The 11,059-nt window shown below is 48.6% G+C and overlaps 1 protein-coding gene across 6 annotated transcripts in view; it reads right to left on the bottom strand.

Annotated features, from left to right (window-relative positions):
• Positions 1–2,371: 2,371 nt before the first annotated feature.
• slc39a14 (solute carrier family 39 member 14) overlaps positions 2,372–11,059 on the bottom strand; it is a 51,888-nt gene continuing 43,200 nt past the window's right edge. For 4 of the 6 annotated variants that reach the window (XM_038785294.1, XM_038785293.1, XM_038785290.1 and 1 more), the window contains 4 exons: positions 8,287–8,478; positions 6,816–7,026; positions 3,991–4,175; positions 2,372–3,050 (listed from right to left, as the gene is read on the bottom strand). In XM_038785294.1, the coding sequence (XP_038641222.1) occupies positions 2,901–3,050; positions 3,991–4,175; positions 6,816–7,026; positions 8,287–8,478 (738 nt within the window). In that variant the 3' untranslated portion in view covers positions 2,372–2,900. The remainder of the gene's footprint in view (positions 3,051–3,990; positions 4,176–6,815; positions 7,027–8,286; positions 8,479–11,059) is intronic. The other 2 variants (XM_038785296.1, XM_038785295.1) reach the window with 1 other exon arrangement.

Below are 11,059 nucleotides of genomic sequence, written 5' to 3'. Positions count from 1 at the left end.
GATGAGAATTATTTGATCTGGAATGTGATACTTGAAAGGGCAGTGGAAGCAGATTCAATAGTGACGTCCACAAGGGAATTGGGTAAATGTTTCAGAGGAAGAGAAGCTGTAGGGAAAGGGCAGGGGATTGGGAATAGTTGCATCGATCTTATAATAAGGCAACATAGGCATTTGGGTCAAATGATAAATCCTGCTTTTACACGAGTCTTAGTCAATCAATCAGCTCACCTTTATTCAAATTTCCACTTGCTGTATAATTAATAATGTAATAATATTATCCATCGTCAGTATAGCATACTTATCATTTTGGTATCAAGTTGCTGGAACACACAGCATAGCATGCAACACACAAAACTACAGTCTTTGCAATCAGACCCGTGTGTTTGTACGTCAGATTCTGACAGATAGTCTCCGATCCAGCGAAGACTGATTCAGTCCAGGGATGGTTCCCGAAAAGCGGAGGGTTGGAGTTAGAGGGGCCCGCTGGCATTTATATCGTCTTGACTGGCGATGGTGCAGTTGTACCTCCTAATCCAGTCTCCACTTTACTTGGGGGTGGAGGCCAGAGATTCCGGAGAGTCCACTGCACCACCCTTCGCCCGAGATGGACCTTACCTGCCCCAAGGTGCTCACCAAGTGGGTCGCTGTGCAAACATTGAAGAGCACAAAATTCCTTCAACGGCCAAGTGGGTTCGAATCCCAGTCTCTATTACTGGAACTTTGGCTAAATAATCAGTTGTTCTGCATTAAAATTAATTCCTGATGTCAGCTTCGTTCATGTCCCAGTAATACCCCTGTTAACTGGGAATAATCCATCCAAGCTTCACCATTTGTACAATTGGCCCAGTTGAACAGCACAGGTAAAGGTGAGGGTTTGGTTTCTTGCTCATCGAAAGGCCCATCCAACTGAGATTTGCTGAGTTATTTCTACACATTACACAGACTGGTTTCAAAACACGGCAAGGAGGTGAACACAAAAGGCAAACAGGGTATCACTTCAAACAGGCAGCACAGACTAACTAATCCCCACATCTCTTCACATCCATTGCATATGCCCAATGTTCTCCACTCCTACATCACCCCGCTGTACATGGAACACATTGCCAGTACAACGCAGTGTATCATAGCTCAACACTGCTTCTCTTACAAATCATATTTGAACGCAAATGAGGACAATCAATGACAAGAGAGTATTGAATCAAGGTGGTGCTTGAGATGCCAATGATGAGCAGAGCTGTGGTCCATTTCGCTGGGGATCCTGAGAAAGCTCTGAAAGCTGCCCAGGCCCTGCTCCTCTCCCAGCCACTCACACACCCGACAAAAATAAGACCGCCATCACCTGTGCTTCAGCCCATCAATTTCTCCTGACTGAGGAGTTTCACACTGAGATATGTGTCAGGTCAGAGGGTGAAGAGGGAGTCGAGGCTGGAATCAAACTGTGCTCATTTTAACCTGAGAGGCTTCACGCTGACTTTTAGATTCAACGATCAGTTCTTCTACTCCACATCGATCATGGGAGCAGAGTATGTAAACAAAACACCGCAATTACATTGTGCTACCAGTGCTGGCAATGTAGCAGCTCCACGAGAGGTGAAGTATTGATATGGGACATAGTTCACGGGCAGTTTTATTAAGGTGGACACAGGAACTTCGGAGGGAAATGTTTGGAAGGACTTTATCCAGGGTGAAAGCTGCCAAGTTCCTATTCAACAATGGCCCCCTCTCCACCCTCCCTCCCTCCCCAATCTCCTGGGGGTGTGATTCCTGTCGGTCTATGACTGACCAGCCCAGGGTCATTTCCCTTCGATTGAATGAGTTTGTGTGGAAACAGAGCGAGAAACCACATGGAATAAACCCCCACAAATAATGAGGGAACAGAATTTACACAATCAAGTCCCACTGGGAGTCACTTTGACAGAGAAAGGACCAATGTTAGCACACTTTGCCTTCACTGATTGTGGTGGTGGGGAAACCTGGCTGGGTGATTGGGGGGTGGGGGGGGGGGGGGTAATACTATGGTGATGAGGCTATGGTAAGCAGGGAATTATCCATTTCCATGTCCAAAGCTACCCCTCTGAGCAGACGTTGTCCAATTTGCAGCATTAAAGATCTCACAATACTTGGACCCCTTTTAAACCGTTGCCTGTTGAATTGAATCTGAGCCACAGCTCCGAGAGTTGGAGGCCTGTGTTCAAGCCTGACTGGAGTCAAGATGGGCGGCACGGTAGCACAGTGGTTGGCATCATTACTTCACAGCACCCGGGTTTCAAGTTCGATTCCCGGCTTGAGTCACTGTCTGTGCGGAGTCTGCACGTCCTCCCAGAGTCTGCGTGGGTTTCCTCCGGCTGCTCCGGTTTCCTCCCACAGTCCAAAGATGTGCGGGTTAGGTGGATTGGCCATGCTGAATTCTCCCTCTGACCCGAACAGGCGTCGGAATGTGGCGACTAGGGGCTTTTCACAGTAACTTCATTGCAGTGTAAATGTAAGCCGATTTGTGACAGTAATGAATAGTAACTGCTTCTCCCTTGTCCCCAATGCTTTTTGGATGTGTAGATTATTCCTGTTCCCTCATCGAGGCATGGAATGCTTATGGCTGATTCCACATAACACTGATTCTGGAGGAAAAATTCCATTTGCGTTCTAAACCCTACTGGTCAGAAAGTTCATGGACTACGAGCGAGCTGGAATGAATCTGTTGCTAACCAACCTAAGAAGATTATATTCTTTTGCAAAGAGCTGGTTCCTAAAATGAAAGGCCACCTTTGTTGTGGCAATGAACGAACCGGGCAGTGTTCAAACTCTGCGTGTGCCCCCCTCGGAGATTTGATCAGTTTGACTGGCTCCACCGCCCCAGCTGCCGTGGTTTTGGGGTGTCCATTGTCGACGAGCCCTGACGAAGCCTATCCGAATTGGATCGACCCCGAGTACATGGTCAGCAGCAGCATGATTGCAAACCCCGTCAGCAGGCCTGCGTTCTGGATTCCAAATACCAACAAGGAGGTTGATTCCTCTCCGTCCTTTCCTTTGCTCACCTCGTTCATCTCTGGAAACTGTGGAGGGAGGTGGGAGAGTGGGTGAGACAGCAAATCACAGCACTTTGGGGTCACCACTTAACTTTCTGAAACACAAGGCTCCGCGCGCGCCTCCCTGTGATTTATTCATCAAATTCCTCCCTGCAGAATGACAGACGGCCAGCGTAAACCAGCCCACGTGCAGCGGGATGGCGGGGCCCACGTGCAGCGGGATGGCGGGGCCCACGTGCAGCGGGATGGCGGGGCCCACGTGCAGCCGGATGGCGGGGCCCACGTGCAGCCGGATGGCGGGGCCCACGTGCAGCCGGATGGTGGGGCCCACGTGCAGCCGGATGGTGGGGCCCACGTGCAGCAGGATGGTGCGGCCACTCCGCAGACACATGCCCTTTGCACCATGGACTCAGTGTTATCCCACATCTATTGTACCCACCCAGGTCCCACATTCCTTTATCCTGCTTTCCTCGGAGCAGCTGTCTATCTAACCTGTCCTTAAACGTTGCCCTGATCTCTGTTACAATCACTGACTGTGTAAGTGAATTCCACAGACTTTCAACCTCGCAATTCTACCACCATCTTGCACGTGGTCGCAGACAGCTGGTGTGACTGGACTAAAGTTCTGGAGCTACAAGTTCAAATTGCATCTCAATGGCTGGGGGCTAATTTAAATTTGGCTAATTAAACGCATCCGGAACGCAAGGTTCGTCTCAAACACTGACGGCTATGAAACTAGCAGATTATTGGAGAACCCCATTCGGTTTGTTAATGTCCTTCAGAGGAGCACCTCTGCCCTCGTTATTGGTCAATCCAGACCCACAGACATGCAGGTGACTCACCTCCCCCCCCCCATCACCACCACCACTCCCCCCTCACCACCCCCCCCCCATCACCACCACCACCCCCCCCCCCCCTCCCCCCACCATCCCGTCCAAAATGGCCCAGCAAGTGGTTCTTTCCTCACCATGTCTGCCAACGCAATGTAGAGGAACATTCCTCCAGCCAGAGCGAAGATCCAGTTGGCAGAGAAGTGACTCCCAGCAAGGATGCCAAAGGCCAGGCCCAAGTAGCAGCAACAGGCCGACAGGAAGTTGAAGAAGAGAGCCTGCTGCAGGCTCATGCCAGCATTGAGCAAAATCACAAAATCACCTGGGAGACAGGGAGAGAGAGAGATCAGCAACTCAGCCTTCCCACAGCGCTTTGGTTACCAGGGGCCAGGGCAGGAGTGGAAAGCAGAGTTAGGGAAAAAGGGAGAGTGACAATGCGAACTGATATCCGCTCCCAATGAAACAACGGCTCCATTTCAAAGTTCCCATCCTTGTTCACAAAGGAGGGCCCTTGCCCCTTTGGAACTCTAACCTCCTCCAGCTCCACAACCCACTCAGCCATCTGTGCACCTCCCATTCCGGCCTCTCCAGTATCCACAATTTTAGATGCTGCACTGTTGGCGGCCATACTTGCTGCTGCATAGGCCCCAAAACTCTGCCTCCGCTCCCTCCTTCACAACGCTCCGTAAAGCCCGTGGCCACGATTTTGGTCACGTGCTGCAATTTGACTGTTCTTTGACAAAGAGTCACCCAGACCGGAAACGTTAGCTCCCTTCTCTCTCTCTCTCTCCACACGGGCTGGCAGACCGGCTGACAATGTCCAGCAGTTTCTGTTTTACTTTCAGATTCCAGCATCCGCAGTAATTTGCTTCTATTCTGCTCCAATCACTCCGTGTGCGACTTGGTGACAAATTCTGTCCAACACCGTACAGAATTATCATGCAGGAAGCCATCTGGCCCATGGTGTCTGTGCTAGCCCTTCACAGGAGCACATTACTGACTTCCATTCCCCCACCTTCTTCCTTTCCAGATGACAGTCTAATTTGCCCTGGAATGCCTCGAGTAAACCTGCCTTCGTCACACTCTCAGGCAGCACTTTCCAAATCCTAACCACCCGCGACGTGAAAAGCTTTCTCTCGTGTTGCTTTTGCCAATTATTTACAATCTGTGCCCTCTGGCCCTTGATTCTCCCACCGGTGGGAGCAGGATTTCCTTCTCTGCTCTGCCAAAACCCCTCGGGTGTTTGATTAATCTAGGGGTGGGCAAACTACGGCCCGCGGGCCGCATGCGGCCCGCCAAAGGTATTTCTGCGGCCCACCAAGTTATTAAAAAAAAAAAAAAAAAAAAAAATTTTTTTAAAAACTTTTTTTTTTTTTTTTTACATTTTTTTTTAAGGTTAATGGGGGGGGGGGGGGGGGGGCTGTTGGGTTACTTACTGGTATAGGGTGGATACGTTGACTGGAGTAGGGTGATCATTGCTCGGCACAACGTCGAGGGCCGAAGGGCCTGTTCTGTGCTGTACTGTTCTATGTTCTATATGAGGCGCCCAGAATCATAACCGGGTGAAGTAATTATTTTACTTAATATACTATGCGGCCCTTTGTGAATTGTGAATTTCTGAATGTGGCCCTTGCACGGAAAAGTTTGCCCACCCCTGGATTAATCCATCAGATCTCTCCTCAGTGGTAGCGGGAGGGGGGGGGGGCTACAGGTTCGTTACGGGGGTTCGATGGCTAGCTAAGGCCCAAAACCAAACTAAATAAACATGTTGAGGGGGGGGGGGGGGGGGGGCGCAGTTACTACTACGAAGATGCTTACCTGTAAATATGTATGTTAATTTTTGCGTGTTTGTTTTTTTTTTCTCTCCTAACAATTTGTAATTTGTTCAATATAAAATATGAAAACTGAATAAAAACATTTATAAAAAAAAAAAGATCTCTCCTCAGCCTCCTCTTCCCCAAGGGAAACAGTCCCAACTTCCCCAATCCATCTTCAGGATGGAACTTCCTTATCTGGGAACTATTCTTGTGAATCTTTAACTGTTATTATCATTATTATAAGTGATCATTAATTGTTCGGGAGCTAATTAGATGTGACATTTTGTGGTAGGGGACCGTGCCCCTATCGGCAGTTGACCAATTGCTTTATTGGTCATGTCCAATAACTTTGTGGGCAGCACGATTGCACAGTGGTTAGCACTGTGGCTTCACAGCTCCAGGGCCCCAGGTTCGATTCCCCACTGGGTGACTGTCTGTGCGGAGTCTGCACATTCTCCCCGTGTCTGCGTGGGTTTCTTCCGGGCGCTCTGGTTTCCTCCCAAAGATGTGTAGGTTAGGTGGATTGGCCATGTTATTGCCCTTCGTGTCCAAAAAGGTTAGGAGGTGTTATTGAATTACGGGGATAGTGAGGGCTTAAGTGGGTCGGTGGAGACTCAATGGGCCTAATGGCCTCCTTCTGCACTGTATGTTCTATGTCCCTCTGATTAAATCGCCTGTTGTCACATGCCCCTGCCCACATGCAGATACCCGCAGATAACCCGACCTCTCCCACACAGGACTGAGTTACATATAACATAGAACAGTACAGCACAGAACAGGCCCTTCGGCCCTCAATGTTGTGCCGAGCCATGATCACCCTACTCAAACCCACGTATCCACCCTATACCCGTAACCCAACAACCCCCCCCCTTAACCTTACTTTTATTAGGACACTACGGGCAATTTAGCACGGCCAATCCACCTAACCCGCACATCTTTGGACTGTGGGAGGAAACCGGAGCACCCGGAGGAAACCCACGCACACACGGGGAGGATGTGCAGACTCCGCACAGATAGTGGCCCAGCCGGGAATCGAACCTGGGACCCTGGAGCTGTGAAGCATTTATGCTAACCACCATGCTACCGTGCTGCCCAGTTGACCCTCCTCCCTCCACCCCACCCGGGAAGAAGGGAGTCAGACGCACCCAGCTCATGGGGGAACTCCTCACAAAGGATTGCTATGGAGGTGCTGATTCCCTGGAAGACGGAGACAGTGAAGGAAGCTCCGATGGCGAGGCCGTCGATGAAGTTGTGCAGTCCGTCACTCAGAGTGATCATCCATGCCAGAGTTCCAATGTCAGAGTATCGATTCCCCTTCAGCCAGTAACAGGGCCCTCCAGCCGACTGCTGCAGATCCTGCGGCAGGAACAAAGAAACATTTCACACAAATCATTCCCAATCCCAAATCCAATCCACCAACCCAATCCTGAGCAACGCAGAGTGTTTCCGAAAGACGTGCTGTTAGGTAATTTGGACATTCTGAATTCTGCCTCTGTGTACCAGAACAGGCACGGTAGCATGGTGGTTAGCATAAATGCTTCACAGCTCCGGGGTCCCAGGTTCGATTCCCGGCTGGGTCACTGTCTGTGTGGAGTCTGCACGTCCTCCCTGTGTGTGCGTGGGTTTCCTCCGGGTGCTCTGGTTTCCTCCCACAGTCCAAAGATGTGCGGGTTAGGTGGATTGGCCATGCTAAATTGCCCGTAGTGTCCTAAAAAGTAAGGTTAAGGGGGAGCGTTGTTGGGTTACGGGTACAGGGTGGATACGTGGGTTTGAGTAGGGTGATCATGGCTCGGCACAACATCGAGGGCCGAAGGGCCTGTTCTGTGCTGTACTGTTCTATGTTCTAATGTGGCGACTAGGAGCTTTTCACAGTACCTTCACTGCAGTGTTGTCAGCTTACTTGTGACAATAATGAAGATTATTATAATTATCATAATAAAATATTAGGATCATCTTGGGAGTGAACAGTGAATCAGTCGAGGTTGGCACAGTTTTAATATTGCTGTCTCTACAGGTAAACGAGGCTCAGTACAGGTTTAATATTGCTGTCTGTACAGGTACACAAAGCTCAGTACAGGATTAATATTACTGTCTGTACAGGTAAACAAGGCTCTGTACAGGTTTAATATTGCTGTCTGTACAGGTAAACGAGGCTCAGTACAGGTTTAATATTACTGTCTGTACAGGTACACAAAGCTCAGTACAGGTTTAATATTACTGTCTGTACAGGTAAACAAGGCTCTGTACAGGTTTAATATTACTGTCTGTACAGGTACACAAGGCTCAGTACAGGTTTAATATTACTGTCTGTACAGGTACACAAGGCTCAGTACAGGTTTAATATTACTGTCTGTACAGGTACACAAGGCTCAGTACAGGTTTAATATTACTGTCTGTACAGGTAAACGAGGCACAGTACAGGTTTAATATTACTGTCTGTACAGGTAAACGAGGCTCAGTACAGGTTTAATATTACTGTCTGTACAGGTACACAAAGCTCAGTACAGGTTTAATATTACTGTCTGTACAGGTACACAAGGCTCAGTACAGGTTTAATATTACTGTCTGTACAGGTATACCAGGACACCTATGGCTTCCCTCCCTCTCCACACTAACCTGCACCGACAAGGCCCCGGTAATGGCTGCCTCTCCCTCAGTGAAAATCCTCTGTTCAGCATCCTCACTGTGAGTGGACGGTGTGTGACTCAGATCTCCATTCTGAAGTTTCTCCATCACTCCATCCTCCTGATCGCTTTTGCTGCTGTACTGCTGAGCTCGGTAGTGACTATGGTTTGGATCCTGTTCCTGCTGAAATCAGATAACATTGATTTTTGTCCATGTTTTTTGGCAACCATTCCCCAAGCCCTGTTTTGTTAAGTGGTGCAAGGGTTAGACGGGGGGGATAATGAAGCTGGAGGAGAAGATTGCATCCTTGGAATGGTCTCGGAGATAGTGATGATGATCCCTCAGCGATTTCTACAGGCCCAGAGTGAGCTTGGTCTATTCACCACGGAGCTGAGAGAAGCTGAGTCACTGGAAGGGCTGGATCACGTCCAGGTTAACAGATTATGGAGGAGCAGGAACATGTCTTTAAATTGTGTACGTGTACAAATAAAGATAACAGCACACAAAGCGACCAGCACACACTGGTGTTTGTATTCCAGAAGCACCTCCACCTCCTTCCTTTATTGTAACAAATCAACAGACCTGCCAGCTGGCAGAGGTGGGTTTGGCTGTGGATATTCCCCTGCAGAACAGATAAACCCCTCTGGATACTGTCGAGGGGAATGGCCTCTCGGGGCAGCGGGGGTGGGGGGGGGGAAAGAGGAACAGCAACAGCCAAATTGGTTGCACCATGGTTGTTTCTGCTGCAACGGGGAGGAGTAAAAAGTGTGGGAATGCAATAGTTATAGGGGTTTCAATTGTGAGGGGAATAGATTAGTGTTTCTGTGGTCGCAAACAAGACTCCAGGATGGTGTTTTGCGCCCCTGGTGCTCGGGTCAAGGATGTCTCGGAGCGGGTTCGAGATATTCTGGAGGGGGAGGGTGAACAGCCAGTGGTCGTGGTGCCAACGACATAGGTAAAAGAGGGATGAGGTCCTAAAAGCTGAATATAGGGAGTTGGGAAGTAAGTTGAAAAGTGGGACCTCGAAGGTAGTGATCTCAGTATTACTTCCCGTGCCACGTGCCAGTCAGAGTAGAAATAGCAGGACGTTTCGGATGTGGCTGAAGAGATGGTGTGAGTGGGAGGGTTTCAGATTCCTAGGGCATTGGGACCGGTTCTGGGGGAGGTGGGACCAGTACACACTGGACGGGTTATACCTGGGCAGGACAAGGACTGATGTCCTGGGGCGAGTATTTGTGATTGTGGTTGGGGAAGGTTTAAACCAGAATGGCACTGGGATGGGAACCTAAACAGGGTGACAAGGGAAAGAGAAACAAGGACAGTAATAAAAGGACAGTAAAATGCAATAAAAAAGGCCGACATAGTGGATCTATGACAGGGAAATCAAGGGCAAGAGGCAAATAGGGCCACAGTACAGAAAAAAGTTAGGATGATTAAAAATGGCAAAAAGGCAAACCTTTTTTTTTATAAATTTAGAATACCCAATTATTTTTTCCAATTAAGGGGCAATTTAGTGTGGCCAATCCACCTATCCTGCACATCTTTTGGGTTGTGGGGGTGAAACCCACACAGACACGGGGAGAATGTACAACCTCCACACGGACAGTGACCCAGGGCCGGGATTCGAACCCGGGTCCTCAGCGCCGTAGGCAACAATGCTAACCACTGTGCCACCGTGCTGCCCGCAAAAAGGCAAACCTAAAGAGTTTGTATCTTAATGCTCGAAGCATTTAGAATAAGGTGGACAAACGGACGGTTAAATCGAGGTAAATGGATATGATCGCAGAGCCATTACGGAGACATGGCCACAAGGAGATCAAAACTGGGAATTTAATATTCACGGATATTTGACTTTTCGGGAAACAGAAGGGAAGGAAAAGGTGGTGGGGTAGCTCTGTTAATAAGAGATGAAATAAGGACAGTTTTGAGAGATGATCTAGACTTGGATGATGTCGTCTATTTGGGTGGAGGTGAAAAAAACAGCAAGGGAAAGAAGACATTGTTAGGAGAGGTGTATAGACAGACCCCCAAAGAGGAGCCACACCGTAGGAAAGGGTACAAATCAACAAATAATAGGAACATGGAAAACAAATAGGGCAATAATTACAGTGACTTTAATCTCCATGTTGATTGGGTTAGTCAAGTTGGTAAGAAAGCTACGACAACCAAAAAGTGCATTAGGGATAGTTGCCAAGAGCAATATGTCATGGAGTCAATCAGGGAGCGGGCTATCTTGGGTAATGGGTAATGAGACAGGTTTATCAAACATCTTCAGAATAAAAGATCCCTTAGGAAGTCGTGATCATAACATGATAGAATTTAATATCGAGTTTGGGATGAGAAACCTGGGTTGAAAGCACCTGCGTTTAACTTAAATAAAGGGAATTACAATGAAATGAGGATAGAATTAGCTAAAGTGGATAGATTAGCAGGAATGGTCAGCCATGATCCTACTGAATGACAAAGCAGGCTCAAGCGGCCGGATAGCCTGCTCTTGTTCCTATTTCTTATGGTTTTATGGAAAGTGCTGAGAAAGGAGCCTTGATGAGTTATGGCAGTGCATCTTGTAGATAGTACACACTGTGCGCATTGTGCATGAGTGGTGGAGAGAGTGGGTGTTGAAGGTGTAGCCACCTGGGGTAGCCACGTCCCGATTCAAAATGGACTCTCGCAAGGAGTGCAGGGAAAAACGGACAACACCAGAGAAAACAAGCAGGTGCAAGGTTTCCAGTGTATTAAGATTTGTAGAACCCAGACAGAACTG

Source organism: Scyliorhinus canicula, chromosome 26 (genome assembly GCF_902713615.1).
Source record: "Scyliorhinus canicula chromosome 26, sScyCan1.1, whole genome shotgun sequence".
NCBI classification, from domain to species: Eukaryota; Metazoa; Chordata; class Chondrichthyes; order Carcharhiniformes; family Scyliorhinidae; genus Scyliorhinus; species Scyliorhinus canicula.
The sequence above is the reverse complement of the archived record's forward strand: the minus strand, read 5'-3'. Positions and strand labels throughout refer to the sequence as shown.